The sequence below is a fragment of the Argentina silus genome (assembly GCF_951799395.1).
Source record: "Argentina silus genome assembly, chromosome: 1".
Taxonomy (NCBI): Eukaryota; Metazoa; Chordata; class Actinopteri; order Argentiniformes; family Argentinidae; genus Argentina; species Argentina silus.
Window position 1 is genome coordinate 17,448,282 of NC_139655.1, and position 25,958 is coordinate 17,474,239.

At 38.9% G+C, this 25,958-nt stretch overlaps 2 protein-coding genes across 4 annotated transcripts; one reads left to right on the forward strand and one right to left on the reverse strand.

Moving 5' to 3' along the window:
• The first annotated feature begins 826 nt into the window (after nucleotides 1–826).
• znf644a (zinc finger protein 644a) lies at nucleotides 827–19,402 on the forward strand. The gene is made up of 6 exons (XM_083695234.1): nucleotides 827–920; nucleotides 3,447–6,099; nucleotides 7,240–7,815; nucleotides 17,518–17,643; nucleotides 17,953–18,058; nucleotides 18,347–19,402. The coding sequence occupies exons 2-6, from the start codon at nucleotides 3,462–3,464 to the stop codon at nucleotides 18,540–18,542; spliced, it is 3,642 nt and encodes a 1,213-aa protein (XP_083551360.1). The 5' UTR covers nucleotides 827–920; nucleotides 3,447–3,461; the 3' UTR covers nucleotides 18,543–19,402.
• A 1,627-nt stretch (nucleotides 19,403–21,029) lies between these two features.
• Nucleotides 21,030–25,958, reverse strand: znf326 (zinc finger protein 326). Of its 3 annotated transcripts, XR_014554216.1 has the most exons (10): nucleotides 25,761–25,954; nucleotides 25,263–25,572; nucleotides 24,877–24,955; nucleotides 24,702–24,774; nucleotides 24,306–24,453; nucleotides 24,121–24,181; nucleotides 23,015–23,145; nucleotides 22,054–22,143; nucleotides 21,655–21,921; nucleotides 21,030–21,463 (listed from the first exon to the last, which is right to left on the reverse strand). XR_014554216.1 is itself a non-coding variant. In XM_083670101.1 (9 exons), the coding sequence occupies exons 2-9, from the start codon at nucleotides 25,356–25,358 to the stop codon at nucleotides 21,901–21,903; spliced, it is 699 nt and encodes a 232-aa protein (XP_083526227.1). In that variant the 5' UTR covers nucleotides 25,359–25,572; nucleotides 25,761–25,954; the 3' UTR covers nucleotides 21,030–21,900. The 3 variants fall into 3 exon arrangements, 1 of the variants encoding a protein (XP_083526227.1); XM_083670101.1 differs by having other exon boundaries at nucleotides 21,030–21,921; XR_014554217.1 differs by lacking the exons at nucleotides 21,030–21,463; nucleotides 21,655–21,921 and having other exon boundaries at nucleotides 22,085–22,143; nucleotides 22,385–23,145; nucleotides 25,761–25,958.

The following is a 25,958-nucleotide window of genomic DNA, read 5'->3' on the forward strand; positions in this document are numbered from 1 at the left end:
CTAACCATAATCTTAAACCCAAGGCCAAACCTAACCGAGCTAGCACCGATCGCTGTTTGCGATCTCAACTTCAATTGGGTGACGTCAGAGCAAAGGATATATAGACATGAAGAAACGTTCTTTTTTATTAGGTTACACTGACTACAGGTAGGTCTGCTAGGCCTGATAATCTCACGGGTAAGGATTGTTGGCAGATTTGATGCCTGTTAAATGCAATGTGCACACAGATTTCAGTATCGAGTAGTACAGTAGGCCTATGTGTCATAGTTGTGTAGCTAAACATTGTGAAAATAAACCTACAGTTTTGTGAAATATCTGACATTTAGAGGACCAATTCACCGTCTGATGATTTAAATCGTCATTCATGAATGTTGGGTTAGGTATCCCAAGGTGAGAGAGAGGGGGGGGGGGGGGGGGGGGGGGAGAGGGGGAGAGGAGGGGGGAGTTGAGATGCCGGCAACAATTAGGAATGATCACTTTAGTTTTCCGTGTATTATATTTAATTTATCTTGATTGCTTGCTCTAAAACCTCCTAATACTAGTCTAGTCGCTACCGACAGATGATCAACTCAGGATCTTTCATGACGCCTGTCTGGAATAAACCACCTTTTTTTGCGGGGGAGCAAAATACAATGACACAAAGTCAATGAAGATCATGGAACTAGAGTTTTAGAATGATGAACTTCGTCACTGAGATATTAGTCAAAGTCAAGTCACTCAAACAATGTTTTGCAATTCAAACGTTCATTTGTATTATTAGCGGTTTGCTGTTCTTGTGTTCACTCTCATAATTATGGTTTGACCTGTAGCCTACAGACCATCAAGGAAAATGGCGACTGTGGAATGGATGGAAGACGAAAGTGAGAAATAATTCTGTGCATCGATAAAGTGCATATTCTTTTAAATTACATCGGTCAAAGGTAAATATTTGAATATTCTCCAACTATCTAGTAATGTCCATGCATTGCTCAGACATTACCGGCTTTTCTTCTGTGGTTTTAGTTGAGATTTTGGTTTTGGTATGGAACATGGACTGGAGGCTATAGCAATGGAAGCATCCAACAACAGCATTAAACGAGAAGTAGGCTACAGCATATATTTGATGGTTTACAGGGCTCTTGAATGATCATGATTCGCACGATGTGGCTGTGCTCCGACAAGCATACGTGGACTGTGTTTAGTTTTGCATGGAAGTGGGATACTGTGCTGCAACACAGAAAGTTTGAACCATATAGGGTGCAGAAAATCTACTGCTCAACAGTCAAGCTGTCACCCTTTGCAACATTGGTATTTGTTTAGCATTATCATTTTGTCATATCAAATAATAAGCTACTGTGACATTGCTTGCACAACAATTCTCGAAATGGTTATGGACACAAATCCATTGCCCACTATTGGCTTTTAAATTCCAAAGTCTAAAGTGGCTCTTCCCATCTCCTCTCCTTCATCTGCTTTGACCTGAAATCATACGAGAGGTGAAACCATATAATGCCTACCAGGTCCTACATTCATAAGGGTTTCATACACAAATTAACTCACTTGATTTGCCTAAGATTTAAAGGAAAATCTGCATCAGGTTATAGTTTAACACAATTAAAATGCCTACAAATATAATAATTGAACAATGTATTAATGAGAAAATACTACCTGTACCATTATGCTGATTTCCCTCAAATCGTATATTTTATAAATGCTTATTGTAGATTTCAGAAGGGTGGTGTTGAATAAATTATCAAGAATGTTTATTTTTTTTTGGATTTTGGCATAATATCCCACAAAGCTACTCTGCTATTAGGACATATCTCTGATGAAGTGACATGATTTGTGCTGGAGGGTTACAGCCTAAGCTAAAAACAGTTCTTTGAGAATAGTCAGATTTAGAGATCCATGATGTCATAGCAATGTACCTGGCCAAGGTGAACCCTCTTCTGTGAAGTAGGATATCATACAGCTCAAGTTGTCACATTTTGGGTAAGGCCTACCCTTTATTTGATGGTCCGCTTTTTACCTCCTGATGCTTAGACTTTTTGTGATGACCTACTAGGCTACTTCTTGCTTCAGTAACATGTAGCATTAAGTTGTCCCTACCCCTATACCTGTGTAGTTACGCTGTAATTACTCTTGTCGCTACTGTAAAACTTTCAACAAGCGCCCAGTCTCCCACAAACTCCTGTCTCCAATAATAGCCAGGCCACTAATGATATTGAAGCAAATAAGAGCCGGTCCCTAATAAACACTGGGTCAAAATACATGTTTAACAGTATGTGTATTCTCTGTTGATCTTAGATACAACTTTATTTCTTCCCAGGGGGAACTTCAGGTGTGGCAATCGGTCAGACAGTAATACACAATAAGTGCATAACAAATTTTACCAGATTATTAAAGCAAAGCATTTGATTCTGATAAACCGTTTCCAGAATTCCACAGCCACAGCTTTGTATGGAAACTTAATAAATTACCATATCTATCAAAGATTAATCTGTTTTGGACTGATTTACTGTAGGCTCATTTTGGTGGATAGGCTATATGGTCTCACTCAGTACGGTATATTCAGCTCTGTCATAGCCTGGGCTTGAGCAACAGTTGGGCAAAAGCGGTGGCGAAACAGAATAATTGCTGGTCTCCAACAATAGCCTCCATTACGCACCAGGTGAGCTCCATGATTAAAGAAAATAAATCCTCAAGCTTCTAAATGAGGGCAATTGCATGATATATGGAATTTAAAGGTTTGTGTTTTTACAAGTATAATGAGGAACAGTTGACTTAATTACTATGCAATTACAGTAACCAACTAATATACTTTGTAATAGCATATTCATAAAATGAGATGCTATTATAGTTACTCCACAGGTATAGGGCAACTTAATGTAAAATGTGTTGTAATTCATTAAAACAAGCAGCACTATGGCACTATTTTGTACCAGGTAGTTACCAATAGAGGACCTGCTTTAAGATGTTCATAAAGTTTGATGTAATTTAACTCAACTACATCCATCATTCTGCCACATTACATTGTTTGCTACTTTGAGCAGTAGCGTTTGTGCAGCATAGGTTGCTCTCAGTTTCCGTTTAAGTGTAAATAGGCTACAATATGTTACCATTTCTTGCTCCTGCACATTGGAATTTTTCCAATTTTAAAAGAAAATGATGCACTGATAAAAATGTTCTGTTGCACATGTGGAGGAATAATGGCAGTGTTGGTAAGCGATGGATGACATCATGCCATATTTATGCACATTCGCCATTGTGATGAATTATTTTCAATAAGTAAAATACCAGAAAGCACCCATTGTTTCAAAATAATTATTTGGAGAAATAGCTGACTAATGAAAACAGGACAGTATGATAAAGTGTTTTCTTCTATGTTGTTCCTGTATCCAGTGTAAAGAAATAACATTCTCCTTGGATTCTTACATCTTTCTGATCTGATTGTTTTTCCGTCCTAGAGTTCAGCTTCAAAGATGTCTGATCAGACGGGTATTGATGAAGAGGAGAAAGATGCAGATCCTGTTATAGATACCTTCAATCTCCTTCAAGAACCAATGAGAAGTCAGACATCCTTATTTAAAAGCAATGCCTGTGGATTGTCAATGGAGCAAGATCCAATACATTATATTAACACTTTTGACAGACCTCAGGCTTTTCCACTGAAACAAAATAGTAGTGTCCTTGAGGTTCTCTCAAACACAGCTTTGTTGTCCACCGGTCCATTGGTGAATGGACCTTCCTCACACCAAGCCTTTGAGTCTGATGAATTCCACAGCTTGGCAACAGAAAAAGATGAGGAAAAGAGTATCACTCAATTGAAGACTGTGCAGGACATTGACACTACAGGTATATGGGGTTTCGATGTGGAGTCTTCAGAGAGCTCATTGGATAATTTCGATAGTGCCAATGACCTGAACTGGGACCCTCAGAGAGAATTCATGCAGTTCCTGTGGGAAAACCATGATGATTCCCCTGTGGAGGACCAGCCAAAGGCAATCCCTCCCCCTATCAGCCAAAGAAGAAGAAAACGCAAAATGGACATGGTGGTTATGGTAGATCCCTCAGAGGAACTTTTCTCTGATTTGAGCCTTAAGTCAACAAAGGATGTGTTTGATGAGGATGAACAAACAGACCCTGTTCCTATCAACAAGGTTCGATCGTTAAGAAAACGTTCCAAACCTCAATCCCCAACAGGAAAGAAAACACAGCATCCCAATGGAACTGTTCAGGCTATCAAGCAGCTTATATTCAACGGGCCAGCTAGAAATCCACGTGAGAAAAGCATGGGTCACAGGCTTACACCGCTGAAGGCGAATCCATCGACAGACTCTTGCTCAGAGGAGGAGCCAATGTTTTTCACTTGCACAAAATGCAGCATTACCTTCAAGGAGAAAAATCATTTGCACCAGCACATGAGGACTCACACAGATCCGCCCAGTCAGATCAGCATGCCAAAGCCTTTTATATGCAGGGAGTGTGGACAGTCATTCCGCCATAGCAACTCCCTCCTTCGACATATGACCATTCACCAGGAGAGAAGACAAAAACTCATGGAGGAGATCAAGGGCACAAATGAATTGAGTAGTCTACAGTGCCCCCAATGCACTTTTGCAACAACTTGTGCAAATACTTTTGTTAAACATGCCAAGACTCATGAGAAGGACAAGCGGTACTATGACTGTGAGAAATGTAACTTAAGGGCTGTATCAGTGTTTGAGCTTGAGAGACACATGAACACAGAGCACAGTGTCTGCAATGACCAGGGAGAGCCAGATAAACTTAGTATGTTTATGTCAGGCAGTGATGACACGCCTACTTTTTTCTCCTGTAACATTTGTTCTTATAGCACCTCAAGCAAAAACGTCTTTAAAAATCATGTTGAGCTTCGTCATCATCAGACGTATGAGGAATATGAAGCTTTACAGAATAGAGAAAGAAATGAGAATGCACAACCATCTTCTGAGCAGCACTTACCCATTAGCAAAGCTCCCACAGTAGATTCCTTTTCTTCAGAGTTGACATCAAAATTCTCCATAGAAAATCAGGCTCTGATTCGAGAAAGAATAGATTTGCCCTGTGATTCCAATGATATATCTGATCTCTTCAAAAAGGATAAAATTGTCAACAGAGCACGAAGGGGCTTCAAGTCTCAATCAACAGAGTCAAAACTTGACAAGTCAATAAATATTCTCTTGTCTCGACAAAGACAGGACAAGAACATTGATGAGTCTCCTCAGAAGAATGAAAAAATTGATGTCACCACAGGTTTTTCTTTTGTTGGCGGAAATATGACAGGAATTGCTGAAAATCCCAATTCTTCCTCAAACGGCCACAAACAATTATTGGCACCCAAGTTGAAGAAAAGAATATTCAATACTGGCTGTGATGCCAGTTTAAGTGAAGATATTAGTGCAGACCTCAACAATAAGGATGTCTCTAGACATCTCTTAGAGCAGCCGGTTGTGAAAAAGTCACCTTCCAAAAGAAAAATGTCCACCCCATATCGCAACACTGTTGACCAAGATTCTTGCTTCATTTTACCAAAACATTTGCAAAGTCCAATTAGGCAAAATGTAGTGGAGGAGACTGATGACAGTGATGATAATGATCCCTTCCAGTATAGTGATTATACCACAGATTCCAACGCTAAACTTGTTGACAAGAGTGAAATCAAGCAAGAGGAACCATCCATCAGTGATACCTTTAGCAGAAGACTGTCTATGAGGGGAACCCTTAGAACATCTGAAGTACTGCTTAAGAAAGGTGAAGACTTGCATATTAGTAGGCATTCTCAGCAGACACCTGGTGTGAAGGAAGAGTGCATAGAGACACAGGTGTTTGGGGTGACCAATGAGTCCAGCTCAGTGCCATTAAGTGAATCCTTTACCAATGCTGATTCGGCAGCCTTAGACATGGAGCGGAAGACCTGTCCTTACTGTCCTGCAGTGTTTGAGTCAGGCGTAGGATTATCCAATCATGTGAGAGGGCATCTGCACAGGGTTGGACTGAGTTACAATGCGCGCCATGCTGTATCACCCGAGCAGGTGGCTTCTCAAGACAGGAGGCCTAGAATACGTCGGAAGATGGCAGCAATAAGGCGATTGAAAAAAGGTACTGACTATCTTTAGCATGAATTTTTGTTCTAGTCTCTGTTATACACTGGTAAAGTGGTTGCATCATAACCAAAGAATATCATGACGCAGATATCAACAACCTGTCTGGGGACAAACATAGCATGCATGTATTGGAAGCTTCATACTGTAGGAGACTAGTAAATACAGCTATTTTAAGCTAGATTGTTCAGAATGACAAACCAGATTTTTTGAAAAAACTAATTATCCTATGCCGTTTTTTTAACATTGTCTCCGTTTCTGGGATGATAGAAAAAGCGAAATGATGAATCACCATTATGGTGAACCAGTTGAGCCATGGAGGTCAAACATTTGCTGACATTCATCTTCAATATAACATATTTGGCCAATATGTTTTGACCCAACATTTAAAGCATTCTCTGCAAATCGGAAGAGACGGCACATTATTATTTAGTTCATGTTCAATTCTATAAAGATAATGAAATATCACAAGGAACTGGCACTCTAGGTTTGATCCCAGAAAAGAGTCAAGACCAGAGCCCTTGAGAATAAAGGCCATGGCCAGAAGCCCATACGGCCTACTGTTGACTAAAAGTATCTACTACATACTAATCATACTACATACTATTTACCATAGTACTGCCCACCTCCCTCACCTGTTCCATTGAATTGTGGGACTAAAATCGGAAAGGACTTCCTGAATAGGGTGCAGTGAATTCATACTACATGAAAAGGCAAATCTAGTATGACATTCTGGCATATTATACATACTCAATTTCCGTACATTTCGCATACTGCAAAATGTTCTAATCTTGTATACTGAAAACGACTACTAAGTAGGTCACTCTATGAGCATTCGGACACGGCCCAAGACTAGACCCCTTGAGACCCAGATCATGTCCATCTGTGTTTGACCAAATTTTACCCAAAGGTTTTACATAGAAAATCAACTAAAATGTGGTCTGTCATTAAATCCTCGTAAATCCTTGCTTAAGCTGTCCATATGACACTTAAATGTATTATGATGTGTTTATTGCAGGGTTCCCACTGGATTTAAAATGAATGCCCTTGAAGTAAACAAAATTAGGCTTTGTGAGTTCAAGATTTTGGTGTGATTATTGGGTGTACTGTACTTATAAAACCTCCACTCTGTTTGCAGCTCAAAGGTTTGAGTCCCAAAGCACCCACTCCTGTCCATTATGTGGGGACTGTTTCGATAATAAGACTGGGCTCTCCAACCATGTACGGGGCCACCTGAAACGGCTTGGCAAAACCATCTCCACGAAGAACAAGTCCCCCTTATGTCTGCTCCGCGAACTGATGCGAGACAAGAAAGAGTTCCAGAGGGCTCTGCAGATTCTGGGCAGGAAGCGTTTCCCCTCCCAACCCAGGATCTCTTCAAAACAGACCAGCACTGATTGTCTGATTCCTGATTCCATTCCAAAACAGAATCCCATTCAGAACCTCTATAATGATGCCAAACCGCTGGTGCCCAGGTTTTCACTATCAGGAGAGGCTTCAGATACGAAACAGGCAGAGACTAAGTTGGAGGTTAAAGGTTCACTCTCGAGTGCCTTGATAGGAATTCTGAAGAAGAGGAAGTGTCAAGAGGACTCGAAGTTGAAGACTTCCTCTCAAACAACAAGAAACACCATGGCAATTCATCCTGCTAATGAGCACAGTACAGGATCACAAGTCACCACAACACTGCCAAACTCAACCCACACTACATCAGGTAAGACTGAGGATATATTTTTTGTTGGCAAATCAGTGGGATGTTAGCTGAAGAGAAGACACCAGAAAACAATCCAACAATATTGTTGTATTTGATGAATCAAACAAAAAACGTTGTGCCGTAACTGCTCCTACTATATTCATAAGTCACCTCATTGTTGCAATGGCGTTTCTTGATAATAGCCGACATAGCCGTAACACTTAACAATAAGAGTACATAAATTAACAATAACTAATGTAGTAGTTAACAATAGTTAATGATCAACAAGTACATTAACATACTGACAAAATATATGTGGAACTAATAGTTAACATATACATGGTTAGAAATGCTTTATAACTATGTTCATGTTAGTTTAAGTATGCAGGGAGCAATGCAAATAACAGCCGCAAAGCATTCTGGGGTTTGCAAAATGTTCCAATTAGGCAAAATGTAGTGGAGGAGACTGATGACAGTGATGATAATGATCCCTTCCAGTATAGTGATTATACCACAGATTCCAACGCTAAACTTGTTGACAAGAGTGAAATCAAGCAAGAGGAACCATCCATCAGTGATACCTTTAGCAGAAGACTGTCTATGAGGGGAACCCTTAGAACATCTGAAGTCCTGCTTAAGAAAGGTGAAGACTTGCATATTAGTAGGCATTCTCAGCGGACACCTGGTGTGAAGGAAGAGTGCATAGAGACACAGGTGTTTGGGGTGACCAATGAGTCCAGCTCAGTGCCATTAAGTGAATCCTTTACCAATGCTGATTCGGCAGCCTTAGACATGGAGCGGAAGACCTGTCAAATAACAGCCACAATGCATTCTGGGGTTTGCAAAATGTTTTTGAGGTTTTACCACTGTGGAATAACTATTTGATAGATAGATTAACATGTAAAGTTACTCATGAGGTGCCAAAGAGTCATGTTCGATTATTTGTTTAGGAGATAAACCGTTACGGACAGGGTGGTCCACGTAGCCATTACTGCTAGTGATACCAAATTAAAAAGAGAGTTCACCCAAATTGCAAAATCACATATTTGGTTCCTTCCCCTGAAATGAGTCTATGGACAAGAACAACGTTCACTTAGGTTCTGTTATCTGGGCACTGTAACTAACAGCTAATTGTAATTATTAGCATTTTTACCAATATCGAATGCAAGTCACTGCTAAGTTAGCATGCTTGAAACTTTGTACCCAAATCATCTCAAATTTTCTGTAAAGGCTCAGGCTGGGTTGCACCAACAAGGATTAACTTTTAAATTGGATTAAATCAAGGTTCATCCATGAATCCCGTTGCACCAAACTTTAAACCTAGTTTAAGACTAAACAGGATTAATTTAAACATTCCTTTAGTCTCTGTTTAGATGTTTTACTTTAAACAAATCAAATAAACTAATTTGAACTTCAATTAGGGGTTTATTTTAAACTGACACTTGAGGTGGTTTAAATGATCATTAGTGTCCCTTTGCAGAGCTTGACAGTTAACAGCTCCAATAAAGGTCCAAGGCACCTTGTATGGATGTATGGTTTTTACTGCCACAATGAATTAGGCTAAATGTATTCATTCATTAATGCAATTTGGCTTGTTCACAATGAGATATGTATAGTTGACAAGCACAATACATTAATATAAAAATAAATAGATATACTGAAGCTAGAATTACGAAAATAGGAGCTCTGAAACATGTAGCTAGCTGTAGACTAACATACAGGAAAACATGGGAAAATGCTCTACTAGCAATACTTAAGATTTACAAGGGCTCACATTTACAAGGGCTCATTGAAAGAAAGAAAAAAAAGCTATGGTGTTGTTACTTTATTATTGCCAACCTGTACTTTGCTACTACAACCCTGATCATTTGTTTACTTTTTGTTAAAGTGGCAGTCCAGCCAACTCCAATTGCTCTGATTTCAGCTACACACTAGGTAACAATAAACTGCTATGTAATGTTATTTCTTGTCATAATCATCACAATGCAATACAAAACTGCTTTATCTTATTCTTACATTTATCTGGAAAACAGAGCATGGGTGTGGTAATATAATTAATGTCTCACTGATTATTCAGCATGAACGTACCGTTACCGAACACACCATAGGCTATCGCAGTAACAACTACTGCTAGACTTCTGCATATTAACAAAGTTAGCTATCACATTACCTCTAGCTCCATGTGAACAATATTACATTCAATAGAAATCCCAGTTTTCACTGGACTGCACTTTTAACCTACTGCAGCGATCCAATCTTGGTTTAAATCACTGATCTACTGTATATTTAAATGTGTTTAAATCATTCATCTTAGATTGAATAAATTAATTAAAATTAGATTTACTAAACTCTGGTTATCTCTAATCCCAGCCTCAATCTTGATTTAAATGACTTTGAGATGATTTAGCTGTTGGTTACAGTGTCCAGATAAACAGAACCAAAATGTGGATTGAAGTTTGACTCACAGTAAGGAACCAAATATGTGATTTAGTAATTTGGGTGAACTATCCATTAACTCTCTAGCCCCCAATAGAATTCTAGAATGCTACTGTAGGTTACTGAGAATTCCCACTTAAATGCTCATTTTATCACATCGCCTAAACAAATGGGTATATTTATAAAACGAAGGAAAATTTACCATTACAAGTTTGTTTAGTTTTAAAGACCACAATCTCCTCTTTAATATGCCACCAAGTCCATGGCAGAATGATTTATATTCATTTATATATATATATATATATATATATATATATATATATATATATATATATATATTTATTATTATTATATAATATTTATATTCCTGTTGAATCACTCCACTTTAATTCAATGACACTTCATACTCTTTATTCAAATTTGATAAATGTTTACAGATTGAAGGCATCAGACATAAATAATGAGTAGAGCCACGGTTATCTAGCTATCTACCTATCTTTTATCATGACAGTATGGTTATGGTAAGAGACACAGAGGGGAGGAGTCGTTGAGTGACACCTACACAATCTCAACACAAAAGTTGAATGCTCACGCAAAGTAGTTATTCTGAATAATAATCGAAAGTGAGCCTTCTAAGCAAAACATTTAAAATCACACAGATATAAATATCATTTGAGTGAATTTCTCAGTCAATCTATATGGAGAGAATCACTCGAACTCGAGATTATGGCTCTCATATGCGAGCCTGACTGGGAATCAGTCTCACTCTCTTAGCACTGTCAGGCTGCCTCATCCAAGCTGAACAAAGAAGGACGCTTTGGCGCAGATATTTTCATGACTTCAGTGTTACAACTGAGAAAAACTACAAAAGGTCTAATGACAACATTTCCGATTTTACAGTGACAACCTTGCGTGTACGATGTACATTGCCTTCGGAAAGTATTCAGACCCCTTCACTTTTTCCACATTTTGTTATAGACTCAATTTAAAATGGATTAAATTAAAAGAATTTGCCATCAATCCACACACAATACCCCAGAATGACAAAGTGAAAACATGTTTTTTTTTAAATTTCAGTAAATTTATTAAAATTGAAATACAGAAACACCTCGTACATAAATATTCAATTTATTGAATATATTCAGTATATTTGCTATGACACTCTTAAAATGAGCTAAAATGCAGAAATGTCATCAACAAATCACTCGTTTACTCTTATCAAGTTAAATTGAGTCCGTCTTAATAGTTCATGTAATTTTGGAATTAATATCTTTGTTTTTATAGGGTCTCTGATTTTCATAGGAATCAATTACACACTGTGTAGATTAGGATGTCACTACGAACTCAGCAAATTTAATAATTTTCTCTTGATCCTGACAATCTCCCTTGTCCCTGCCAGTGACAAACTATTCAGCTACCACATTCTTCACATGAGAGATGGTGCGGAAACTGCATTGCATGTGCTGGATTTGCACCAAACTTAATGCTTTGTAGTAAAACCAAATAAACTCATTTCCAGCCACTTTCTTTGCTGTATCACTTGAATTCATTGTTGCAAACACAATTATGGATATGAAAGATTATTTTCCATTAAGGGATTCTTTTGGCCACTTGGTTATAGACCAATTGTGTAGAGCCACTATTGTCAAAGTGGGGTACGCGTACCCCCGGGGGTACGTTGATCGATCTAGGGGGTGCGCGAAATAAATCTGTGATTTACCTTCCCAAACAGTCCTGTTGAATAGCCGACTGCAGTCTCAGTACCAAAAATAAATGCATGTACCCTATCCAACAGAATAATATGATCACAATGTCTAATATGTAAGGGATAATGTTCATGGAATATCAATTAGGCTACAAAATAACCGACAGGGGGTACGTGACTGTTAAAAGTTTGGGAACCACTGGTGTAGAGTGACTGAGATGATGTTGTTTCATCGACTGTGCTTTTTCCTCTCCATCATTCAACTTTGTAGATTTTTGTAAGTCTCCCCAGGCCTCAGGGTCGCATTCCTGAGCAGTTTTGTTCTTCTCCATTTGCTCAGTTTGTAATAACATCCTAATTGATTCCTATGCAAATCAGAGACGCTATAAAAACAAAGATATTAATTCCAGAATTGTACAAAGTATTTCTGTATTTCAATTTGAATACATTTACTGAAATTTCTAAAAACCTGTTTTTGCTTTGTCATTCTGGGGTATTGTGTGTGGATTGATAGCAAATTCATTTAATTTAATCCATTATAAATTGAGTATACAACACAACAAAATGTGGAAAAAGTGAAGGGGTCTGAATACTTTCCGAAGGCACTGTATCTATTATATAATACTGTAAGCAAGAGGACAGTGCAACAAGCAATCCCCCTGCAGTTTTGGGCCGATCAGGGTTTGTGGCTTAAATGAACCATCCTGCCCGTGAGTGTGGTGTATTTCAGAAGTTCCTCCGTTGCATAGATTTGTTCATTTTCTGTTTTTGGTGATTTTCAGTGGTCGGTAATGAGGGGCAATGGGGTTTAGAAGCTATTGTGACATTTTGCTGACATCACTGTAGGTCATTAGGAGACCTGAAAAGTACTACATTACCCATAATTATCTGTATAAAACATTCTGTTTTGTCATAATGAAACGAAATTAAGTTTTATGCAAAATTCCATGGTGTCTCCGATCCCCATACAGTATGCACCAACTCTGTGGCATAGGCTAACAACTGCGCATCCAAGATGTCCCCTTCACGTCAACTCTAAACTAACCCTGAAATGCTTCGGCTCAATGACCTTCCTCTTAAATAGGCCTAATGTTAAAATATAGCTTGATACTGAATTAAACAAGCTATGCACTAGGACTACATCTTGGGCTACGAATATAGTTACCTGACTCCGATCTCACCAAAATCTATGGGTGGATTTCAAATAATGCTACTAAATAAAGCAACATAAATTCATACATGACACACATCAAAGAATCACTGATGTAGTCAGCAAATATGAACTTTTATAGGTTCCATGAAACTGACAATTTTTGATTTGATCAAGAGACCTTGTAATGTGGGTTAACTGGACAAGTGCAAGATTCTGTGGGAGGACCCATAGGATAATGCTCATTCAGTTTACAAAAATAAACATTGATTGCTTTCAAATAATACTGTCCTTGGGCTGCTAATGAATCAAATAAACACTACCAATATGTGCCTCAGGCAACAACACCTAACTTGAATAGCAAGACACGGGATGGGACAGGATGGAAAATGGGTAAGCTGAATCAGAATCAATGATTTTATACTACTATCGTGTTTTTCCTAAACTAACCCAATAATCCTTGGACTGCTTTCAAATAATATTGTGAAATAAAAGAAAATTAATTGAACATTTATCAAATAAGCACTGTAACCCTTCCCTATGCAGTGCGAGCCCATGCCCATAGCCCGCACTCCAATGCCCAGCTCTCATAGAATGTCCAGTTTACCTCAACTCCTAAACTAACCCTTAAAGTAAATTCATGAATCCACACAAATTAAAAACGTCTACAAACATGAGCTTAGTGTCTGTCAGATTATACTAGTGGGAAATTTCCTTGATCATGATCACAAGTAATGGTAGGACTTGCGATGTAAGACTCTGGGATGGAGGGGGATAGAGCCTTGTTCTTTGTGTGCAGGATGATCTTTTTAATGCTCCTAATTTTGCAGCTCACAGGCTTCAGTTCACCAAAGTAGATATTGATTGCTTTCAAATAATAGACTATACTGTAATTTATTTATTTTTTTAAAGTACTGAGGGCTACAAATCCTGCAAGCACATGCGTCTGTTGCCTGTATGCCTATATACTGTAAATGGGATGGACAGGACAGGACACTTTTGTAATCTATCTTAGTTGAAAGTGTGTTCATAACCAACCACTGCCACTGTCTGCTTCCCCACTTTGTGACAGTGCCACTTGCCCTACTGTAGGCAATATAATATATGGTAGCCTGACAACATTGGGTTAAAGCAATCTAATCCAATGATTTTTGATCGGATTGTGGCAGTTATATTTGAATCTTCCTTGGCTTAAGATGCTGTTTGCTCCAAATTGTTGATTTTAGTAGGTTTAAGGGTTTGGCTATATTTCTGCTAGATTTGTCACGTCTCATGTTGATGAACATCAATAACAGACTCTAAAGGCAAACGCAAAGCCTAGAATCAATACTAGACATTAAGAGCTCTCCTATGACTGCACAAATGATGTGACGGAACACACCTGACAGAAACACCTGTAAATCCAATTGTCCCATGACGGTTTATTTCTGTCAATACCGTCCAAACTGTCTCCACATGTATTTTGCCATTATTATACCGACGATGTTTAATAAGCATTGTCCAAATTAAACTTGCACACAAGCATCACAAGGCATGATCAACAACTCTTGTTTGAGGGGCAAAGGGTGGAGGAGTCATACACTCACTCGGCACTTTATTAGGAACACCTGTATACCTTCTCATGGTGGAGGTGGTGTAATGGTGTGGGGAATGTTTTCTTGGCACACTTTGGGCTTGTTAATACCAATGAATCATCGCTTGAATGCCACAGCCTATTTGAGTATTGTTGCTGACCATGTGCATCCCTTCATGGCCACAATTCACCCATCTTCTAATGGCTACTTCCAGCATGATAATGCACCATGTCACAAAGCAAAAATCATCTCAAACTGGTTTCATAAACATGACAATGAGTTCAGTGTTCTTCAGTGGCCTTCCCAGTCACCGGATCTGAATCCAATAGAACACCTTTGGGATGTGGTAGAACAGGAGATTCACAGCTTGAAAGTGCACCTGAAAGATCTGCAGGAATTGTGTAATGCAATCATGTCATTATGGACCAGAATCTCAAAGGAATGTCTCCATCATCTTGTGGAATCAATGCCACAGAGAATTGGGGCTGTTTTGAGAGCAAAGGGAGGCCCTACCCAGTATTAGTATAGTGTTCCTAAAAAGTGCTCACTGAGTGTACAGGGCTTGCAATAACGGCCAGAGCGAGAGAAGCTACTTGCCGTAAATTTGCTACAAGATTGAGTCATGTTGAAAGTCCGCTAAAAGGTATCAGTCCATATCTGATTGTCAGAGATTAATCCATGGCTTGGAACGCAGTTTTAACCAGTCAGGTCACCTGTTCAGATAGCCTGTTTTAAAAGTAATCATTAATTCATAAACCAATGCATTAACTAATGTTAAAGGTGAAGCATGTTGTTTTGTGGGTTGTGTCCCTCTTTAGCGACACAGAAAATGTGAAAACTTGCAATATGCTACGTTTTCTAAGGGTGGCAAATGTGTGCATATACAGTGCCTATAGAAAGTCATCATACCCTGTGAAATCTTTACCTTTTGTCACATTACAAAAATTAAAATAAATCAAATCTAACTTTTTTGAGCTGTATGTACACATTATAACCCTCATTATCAAAGTGAAAATAAAAAATAAAAAAATTCTGGACAATTATTAAAAATGAATTAGTGAAATACCTGGTTTGGTTAAGTGATCAGCCCCTTAGAGCATACCATTATAAACTTGCTCAGGTGCAACCAATCAACTTCCAGGTCAAACACCAGGCTAATTGCCCCCCACCTGACATCAATTGTAGTGGTTTTGATTACTTCAGAATAAAACCAGCAGTTTCTTGAGGATTCCACTACTAGAAGTGCATGGTTCTGCAAAGAATCCACCATGGTTGGAAAAGTACTTTCAAAAGGCCTCCGGGATAAAGTTGTAGGAAGACACAAGTTAGGTGAAGGCTACAAAAAGATTTCGAAGGCTTTAGCTATCCCTCTGAGTACCGTTCAGAGCATCATTAAGAAGTGGAAGGCGTATGGCACCACCAACACCTTGCCTAGATCAGGCCATCCGTCCAAACTGGATGACCGAGCCAGGAGGACATTGATCAGAGAAGCTACCAAGAGGCCAAAGGCAACTTTGAAGGACTTACAAGTCTTTATGGCTGGGACTGGTCTGTCTGTGCATGTGACAACAATCTCACAAGCTTTACACAAAGCTGGCCTGTATGGCAGGGTAGCAAGAAAGAAGCCTTTTCTGAAAAAGTGCCACACTCAGTCTCGTTTGTGCTATGCAAAAACACACCTGCAAGATTCTGTTGCCATGTGGAAAAAGGTTTTATGGTCAGACGAGACTAAGATTGAACTTTTTGGACTGAACTCCAAGCGCTATGTTTGGCGAAAACCAAACACAGCACACCACCCAAAACACACCATACCTACTGTGAAGCATGGTGGTGGCAACATTATGTTGTGGGGATGTTTCTCTTCAGCGGGGACTGGGCAATTAGTCAGGATTGAAGGGAAAATGGATGCTGCCAAGTACACCCAAATTCTTGAGGACAACCTGCGTGCCGCTCACCACGGAATTTGACTGAACTCGAACAATTCTGCAAGGAAGAATGGGCAAATATTCTCCAATCTAGGTGTGCAAAGCTAGTAGAGACATATCCAAACAGATTGATGGCTGTAATTGCAGCAAAAGGTGGCTCTACAAAGTATTGTACCAACCCTGTTATTCTTGTTTTTCATTTTTTTATACATTTTCAGAACTGTTGCCTTTTTTTTCATTAGTTTGATGTTGTATGGCTAAATTTGTACATAAAGCTGGAAAAAGTTTTTTTTTAATGGGTTTTGATTTCAGGCTGTACGACAAATATAGTAACTATTTCAAAAGGGTATGATGACTTTCTATAGGCACTGTACATGTATACAACAAAATGCTTGGTTTGGACCAAAGCGGTGCTCTCCATTGAGCGTTCTTTATTATGTGATCTCATCCCTTGATCACTACTGATTTATCATGGCCATTTAGCACTATTTTGACATTAAAATCTACATACTGGACCTTTAATTAATGTACCCTTATTGTAAAGTGTTACCTGTTTCCTTACGTTTAGTCTTGTTTATCTAGTCACTACCATCAACTGCTAACTTGAACATTTCCTTACCACAAACCAATAGAATTATTTGATCTCATGCCAAATGTTTTGCCAAAATCATCTGAGTAACTTGTATTTTGGGTGAACTCTCTCTTTAACCTTGAAGCCAATAGTGCACTGCCAACATCCCATAAAAGGATTTACTAGAAAGCCGGATAGATACCATAGGAAATCTGTCTTCCATACATTTTTGATTACTGAATTATACTGGTGTCACAAAGACAAATTATTTTATATTCTGTCAATTGCACAAAAAGTAAATACATGATGAATATATCTGTAAAAAAATATGATTTGTTGGTCTTTGTTATATTGTCTCACAGAAAAAGGTGAATTCAACCGAAAAGTGTGTGTCCATTGCAACGCAACCTTCCACAGCGGCGTTAGCTTGTCCAATCACTTGCGGGCCTATACGAAACGAAAGAGGGTTGCCTTGCTGGAAGGAACAAGTAAGTGCCTTGTTATCATCAGCAGTAGCACATGCTCAGTTCATGGTCCATACATGGAGCACATTCTTGACCACAGATGTGCAGTGCGGGTGGAATCCTAACTTGAGATCTGTTCGCGTAACTCCGACATTTGTGTAAATCTTGCATTGATGTCAATAGGAAATTTGCATGATGATTCGACTTCAGCACGTGGATCTTGAGTTAGGATTCCACCCTGCATGAATGCAAACCCACTCACATTCACCCATATGACAACCAAAACCAAACTTACCTAAGCCTATTGCTCTTGTTGTGGCTTATATGTTATAGCATATGACTGTAAACAGAGGAGGCAGAGGTCAAGGCCAGGTTCTAAGAAGAAGATGTCCCCTACATTACCACACACACCAGAGGAGATGTACAGACTAACTTGCAGGTACTGCTTCATGCCAAAAAGCTACTGTTTCAGTCATTGGTAATTCATACCATCATTTTAATTGCAGGTGAAGACATGACCTAGGTTTTATGTTGGGGTCTTGGGGAAGCTGTTTGTAATGCATGATTTCTAGTGCTATTTTCACAGGATGTATTTCAGTTAATAATGTTACTTATGATCTTGACAAATCAGCATCCATGGACTTACTGGAATCCTAGGTTGTAGAATTTACTGCCTTTGAGGACCATGTCTGAAGGATGTCTTACTGTGTATGGATCCTCTTTGCAGATTCTGTGACCTAGTCTTCCAGGGTCCCTTGTCAGTTCAGGAGGACTGGATAAAGCATCTACAAAGGCACATTATGAATGCCAGTGTTCCACACACCGGAGCAGGCATGGTGGAGGTCACCTCATTTCCCAAGGATCCCCCCCACACCACCACTGACCAACAGAATCCTCAACTGGCAACCCAAACTGCCTCCTAAGCCAAGGGGACCTTTTTAGAATTCACTATTTTGGTTCAATCGTGTGTATGTATGTGTATGTACATTTGATGTTCCTTCACCTTTTTATAGTCATGACTGGCAATTAAATGTTTGCCAGTTTCAACACAACAACATCAGAGAAGTTTGACATCCCAATTCTTTTAAAAACACATTTTCATTTTTGAGATATTGTTACATTTAATCGACATTTGGCCAAATCGGAATATGATTCCAAGTGGGCTGACTGTTTTCTTGTTTATGCAGTAATGTAGTGTGGAACCCATTTTCAATAGACAACTTTTACCTCAGATTCCTCAAACTCTTTGTCCATTTGGCCCAGTTTGGGAGCACTTTTTTTTCTCTATATATCGTATTCACATTTATACTAAACTAAACTTAAAATGGGACGGATACGATCTCTTCTGTACTTTGAAATGTATTCAAATCATTACCATATAGCCACCATTTTGCTGTTTTATTGGTAGGGGGTTTCTGGTAGGTAAACAGCAAATCTACCTGAAAGTTGACTACAATATTGGTCAGTGTGAGCTTATCACAAGGATGAAAGGATCAAAATATGTATGCCAACTCAGTGAAAAAAGGGTTTCAAATCTGCATATGAACTCAAATGCTTGAATCTAAAAGGTTTGTCAGCCACAATGTGTTTTCTCATCCTTGAATAATTATGCAGTCATAGCGCTGATTGTTGCTGCCAATCATGAATAACTGTCACCTATATTTAATGGTTTTTAACTGTTTCAAAAAAGTATGCTGTACGTGTTTTTAAATAATTTATGTTTAAATGTATATCATACCGAAATGATGCTGAAACCATTTTTGTGATGTTCTAATAATAAAAAAAAGGCTAATGGTTAAGTCATCTGGATTAACCTGTTTGTGTTTTCTTTAGCGGTGGTCTTCAATTACATATTTTTTAAATTTAACCTTTATTCATACAGGGGAAAAACACACTGAGACCAAGGTCTCTTTTGCAGGTGCACCATGTCCACAATATAAAGACAATTACAAATCAACACATAAAAAATACATCATATAAAACCACAATATATCAGGAGAAAATATCACATCCTTCACCAAAGAGGTGCTCAATTAACACCCTTAACTGCCCGAGCAGCACCAGAACAACCAACTGAAATGTTTTTTGTAGATTGTTCCAGCAGTGAGGTGCACTATAACTAAAAGTGAATTTACCCAATTTGGTGCAGACCCGAGGAAACCTCAAGAGTTAAGCAACTCTGAGAACGAGTTAGGTAATTGATGTTCTTTATTTTCAATAATGAGATTAGGTAAGCCAGAGGTTGATGCAGTAGGTCTTTATACACAAAAAGGGATGAATGAAGATATCTACAGGACTTTAACGAGGTCCAGCCAACATTTTGATAAAGTATGCAATGATGAATATTAGAACTATCACCTGTGATAAAGTGAAGGAACAACAACTGAAGACAGCTGCAGTACAGGCCTGGCGCAGAGCATCACCAGAGAACATACCCAGCATCTGGTGGGGTCAATGGGTCACAGACTTCAGGCATGCAAAGGTTTGTCAACCAAATACTAAACATGAGTACTTAAGTTGGACTTTTGGAGTCCTGAAATGGGGTGAGTAACTATGTTCAAAAAATGTTGTACTTTTAAATGGCTAAAAAGCCAGATTTGTCAGTGCACATGAGGCCACTTGACCTGCTTCTTGTCATGAACACGTCTCATTTTACCGCTACACCACGCACGTGAGCACAGACGAGACAGCGCAGTGTATTTCACCTATAACCACTGACACAAATTGCCAGTATGCCTGCGTTCGGACTTTTACGCCGAAACTACACCAACGCCGAAACGAGCGTACCGTCACAGCTAGACCGTATGCAAAAGCAGCACGTCCGCGAAGCTAGGCTCGCTTGAAGCAATGTAGTTTCACGCTTCAAGTCTATTTTCCTCGGCAGCGAGTGCGTTGTAAAGGCATAGATGCAGATAAATAAGCACATCATATCAAACAAATTCACAAATAATTTCAATCATCGTAAAACTAAGTAGGAAAATACCCTGAAAAAGGTGACATTCTGTACTTTCGCCACATTATTTGATCTGGAATCCAAGTTGCAAGTCCAAATTCACATTTTGGGATAACTGTCCAAACACTAACTTACAAGCACTAAATACTTCCATTAGGCTTCAACATTTCTGATGAGACAGTAAACTACTCACAGGTTGTTATCACTGTTATTCTTCAAATAAGATTTCAATTTTACAATTTGAACTGCAGTGTAGCTCCATACGAAATGTAACTGTTGGGCATTTCATATCAATCTTAAATGTACAAATCAGTATAATCATGGATCACATTGTGATATGAAACAGGTTCTACAGTACTATTGTCTGTTTCTACTGTAGCCTGACCATAGGGATTTGGCAGCAAGGAGGGTAGTGATGAGAGATAATTAAGACACAGGGTAAAACCAGGCTTGTAGGTGTATTTATTAGAAACAAAGGGTTAACCTACACAGCTGAACTGCAAATGAAAAGCCTAGCTCACACAGAACACAATTTAGGTTAACTTTAACTCAAAACTTATAACAACTAAAAAGAGTTCCTCAAACTATTACAACCGGGCTGCTACCCAGCTTACCGGCCTTAGTCCAACCTCTTCAAAACCACTGTCCCAGTCCAGCCCAGTCCAATGCGGAGGGGAGCTTGGCTACTGCCCTCCTGCCACAAGGAGGACTCCTCCACACCACTGAGCCCAAAGGCTAAAGTATCTGAGACCAGAGTGGCATAACGAGGTGATTAGCCTCAGGTGTGTGTGGTTCTTGCTGACTGCACCAAGAGAACATGCTGGCTGCTGGGGCGGGACTTTGGCTCCAACCAGGGGCATTCCCTGAGCCCAGCCCAAATGGGGTGCCACACTACATATAAAAAATGAGGAACCTGTCAATACCTATACCTCATTATCACACTGACAATTAGCATAATCTTTGCACACAAATACATTTTTCCCAAATATGCATGATCAAAAGGAATTTATCATAAAGGAAACCAAACAATATTTAAAATCTTAACATTTCAAAAATGAACCAGGAATTTTGAAAATACATACATGAAGACAACTTTAATGTAGCTGAATCCTTCAGACTATAGTAATACAGCATTACTGTATAGCAATAACTTTCACCAGTCTTCACTCCACAGAAATACATGAGACTGCATATCAACTTTCATATAGAGTTGGTCCATTCAGTCTTTGTTTAGTACAGGGTTTCATAGTTATCCTTCGCCTGTTGCTAGCAGTTTACATCTTTGTTGGGAATTTGTTTCTTCCTCTTGGCCTGCATGATGACAGCAGCTAATTAAAAGGATCCTTGCCCTGAAAGACAATTATTTCCATGCAATCAATTTGTTTTGCCTACAGACAACATGGAATCTGAAGATTTGGATGAAAGTACTCACATGTAATCATTGACATTATGTGTATTACATGCCTGTTCAGAGACTATACCTCAAGGAAATTTGCATACTGGGGTGTCAGTTGTTTCATCATAGTTTCTGCTGTAGTGACACACTCACGTCTCTGTTTCATTCTAAATTCCTACAGTGGAAAACACAAACACATAACCATGAAATGGAATACAACCATATGGTGCAGACAAAATTAGAAGAAATACATTTCAAGCTTTTTTTTCTTTATAACTCAGCGATATGATTGAACTAATTGGGACAAATCAGAATAAATCTCAGCTAAAATAACATGGCTTCATGAACAATTTCAGAATGTGAACTGCAATGCTTTAAAGTGATGCTACGGTATAATTTGTATAATTTCAGCCTACAGTTCTAAAAGTAGCGGTTATGAACGAAAACCGGTCCCGTCACATGTGCGTGTGGATTCCACTGAGCCCTAGGAAGTGAAAGTAAAAAGTGAAACTGAAAGTACTGCCGCTTCAAAATATTGCCACTTATAAACTAGGGACTGTGCCTGAATGAGGTAAAACAGTGAATCAATTCATAGATTATATTTGTACAAACTATACATCGACCATCCGGTCGTGAAGATCCCGTAGCATCTCTTTAAGTTATGTATAGTATGGAATGTTATGTATGGTATAGTTTCTTATCAATAATATTTATGAAGTATGAAATATAAATATTTTTAGCTGAGATGCAAGCCATTGTCTCACATCAGACTCTGTCTGCACTGTTCTCCACAACTATGTAATTGTTATATGATTACCGTGCCAGCCCTACCCTGGCAAGAATCAATTACGCATTGAGCTTTCATCATTCGATGTGTGTATTTGACATTTCTATGATGGCACAATTATACATGCATAATGTTTTCAATGTTTGATTTGTATATTTGATAGTTTAATTTTGAATGAAAACACATTTCATAGTATGTGTCACATCCATAATTGGTCACTGATATGCCGAGGTGTGAATGGCCAAGATGTCTGTCCAACCTCTTTGTTCCTGAGGTGGTCCTGAGAGCTGAGGTGATTTTGCACTGAGGCCACAGACATGGAGACATAGACTTTGCATGCAGCACAGTGGAGCATCTCTTGCTTTGTCATGTAATCCTTCTCCTGCAGTGCTGAGAAGACAAGCATGAGATACAGATGTCAAATTTGCAAGTATAACTTTTGAAATAAATGTTAATGAGACAAGAAAACAGGACCCTGTCAAGATGAGTATATTCAGACTCAGAATAGTAAGGTTAAAGGAACATTGCAAAACATTGTGTCTTTGTTTTCTAAATAGCCAGGAAATGCAATGCCCTCCATAAGTATTGGAAAGAGGACGCATTTTGTCTTCTTTTAGCTATATACTCCAACAGTTTGGAGTTGAAATCAAACAATTCAGAGACATTTTCAGAAGACCCATAATAAATTCATAAAAGAACCAAACTTCATGAATGTTTTTTTGTGACAAAGAAGTATGTGCTCCAATCAATCCATCACAGAAAAATAAGAGTTGTAGAAATGATTGGAAACTCAAGACTGCCATGACATACATGTTCTTTACAAGTGTATGTAAACTTCTGACCACAACTGTACATTGAATTTGATGTCAGGCACTGCAAAATGCTCATAAGATGTCAAGATGCCAGACTACATTTTCAAAGAAATACATTCATTTTTTTTTTAAGGTATACTCACTTGAAATGCTAATATTGCGTATATGCAACATCAGGCGTTAAGGACAGCTTCCATTGAAAATAATATTTTTTGTGGCTCAAAAGAGCCTGGATATCTTTATTTCACCTACATGAGAGTGTTAACTGCCTATAAAAAATTCTCTCTCTCTCTCTCTCACACATATTATATATACACACACACATATTATATATATTTGCATCAATGAAGCCGTAGACATGCATATAAGCAACACTGTATTATTCTATGAGTGTTGAAATTATTATTATTTTTCCAGAAATGTGTTATTTGGGGTCTCCTTGTGCAGTTATAATCACTACTTAATTTTCATGCAAGGAAAACTGGGTCTGGGTTTAAGTGCTATAGGACATTATTCCAAAAACTATTTTAACTCTGAATGAGAGTTTACCAACCTTCCAAGGCTTTATCGTCCATCACCCAATTATCTTGTCGGATTTTGTGCAACATTGCTTCCTGAAACAGGAACATAATGAAAATGCATCACCCTCACTGAATAACAATGTCTTTAACAAGATTATTTGAAACTGTGTGGCGATCAATCCCATTACGTTTGAGGTAACCGATTTTCTTGGCGTACATGTAGAAAGGCTATTGCTCTGTCGTCATATTTGTTCTGCTGTTGGATGTGTTCCAGGATCTCCCAGTGACTCCTGCTCTCTAGATGCTCCTCAAGGGCCTCTGCTTTAGATAACTGCACTGCACACAGGTCGCAGGTAAAGGGCTCTCTGAAAACACAACAAAAGTGCCCTTTGTTAGATCTATTGCACATTTTAGTGGAAGAAAGAGGAAGGAAAGTCAATAGAAAATCACCCCTCTTATCTCAACAATATCATGTCAGATGCTTACCTGGTAAAACCCAGTAGTAATGTATCTGTAAAAGTCAATGTTAGGGTCAACATGTGAGATTAGTACTAGGAAATGAGCAGTTATGATTAGTAAGGGGTAGCTCAAAACAAAATGCTGATGTTCCTACCGGTCTGTTTCCTCAGATGGGCCTCTGCTTCTCTTCCTCGTGATCTCTGAGGGAGCTTTGATGTGGTCTACTCCTGAAGAAGGAAATTAAACAATCTCACACATTCTGTGTCCATTCATAAATGTGACCTCTCAAACCATTATGAAAGCCAAGCAATGGCATGATTATCATTTACCTGATCCACCAAAAGCAGATTGGTGCTGGTAGTCCACCTTTAACCTGGGCGGGGTTATCTTTAATGGACCAATCGCCTGCTGTGGACAGGAGCACCACTATTATAACAATGTACAGATGGGAGGAAGGCTCTGTTCAGAAACAACTGAACAGCAGCCCTGGTGCCCTAGACACTTGTGTACATGTTAAAGGATTGGATTTATAATCAAGATGGTTGTATCTTAACATTTCCTTCTGTTAGGCAAGGTGGAATCTTAGCTCTATTGCTCATATCTGTCCAACACTTTCAAATTTTTCGGACATAAGGACCAAGGGTTGTTTCTGGACAGGGCCCAATGCAAAAATCGAAATAAAAGCTGGTATGAGTTAACAGGAGTTAACAGGAACCTTTGAAAGATTTTTGTCAGTGGAAGTTTCTCTCCCATTTGCCCCCCGTCCTCCATATGCGTTAAGGGGGAAAAGTGGAGCTCCTGGTGTGGGCATTGACCGGGCAGAGGGGCCAAGGGCTGGCTGGTGAGATCTGTCCTGAGGCTGAGAGTAGGTTGAATCATCATGCAGTCCTCCTTGCGAAGCAGGGCTATCGAATCCACTTCTTAGGTTGCTCCCCTGACTGAGTCTGTGATGATCCTCGCTGCCATTCTGAGACTCTGACTCTGACTCTGACGAGCCAGGATCATACGGGTCATACAGCTCACCCCTGAGGAAAAAGGCAAGAGTATGCAATCCACATTTCACTACAATAACAATACTACTTTTTAATCTTATGAAGGCCTTAGAGACCCAGCATGTCGAGGGAGCACATTGCCAAGTAATGTTTCAAACTAAGTTATAACTTTGTGTTTGAGTGTTTTGTATGGATCTATGAATGTAAAAACTGTGTCTTACTTTTCAGAGTTGCTCTTTTCCTGAGAGATGGAAGATGCAGCACTAATGGTTGGATGTCTTGTATTGAGGATGTACGTTTCTGTAGATTAATAAGCCTTATTCATTGGGATGAAAACACTACACAAATGTAACCATCAGGTTTCCAGATAATGTCTAATGAATAAAGTTGACTGCTTTGAATGTTTGCTACACTTGCAA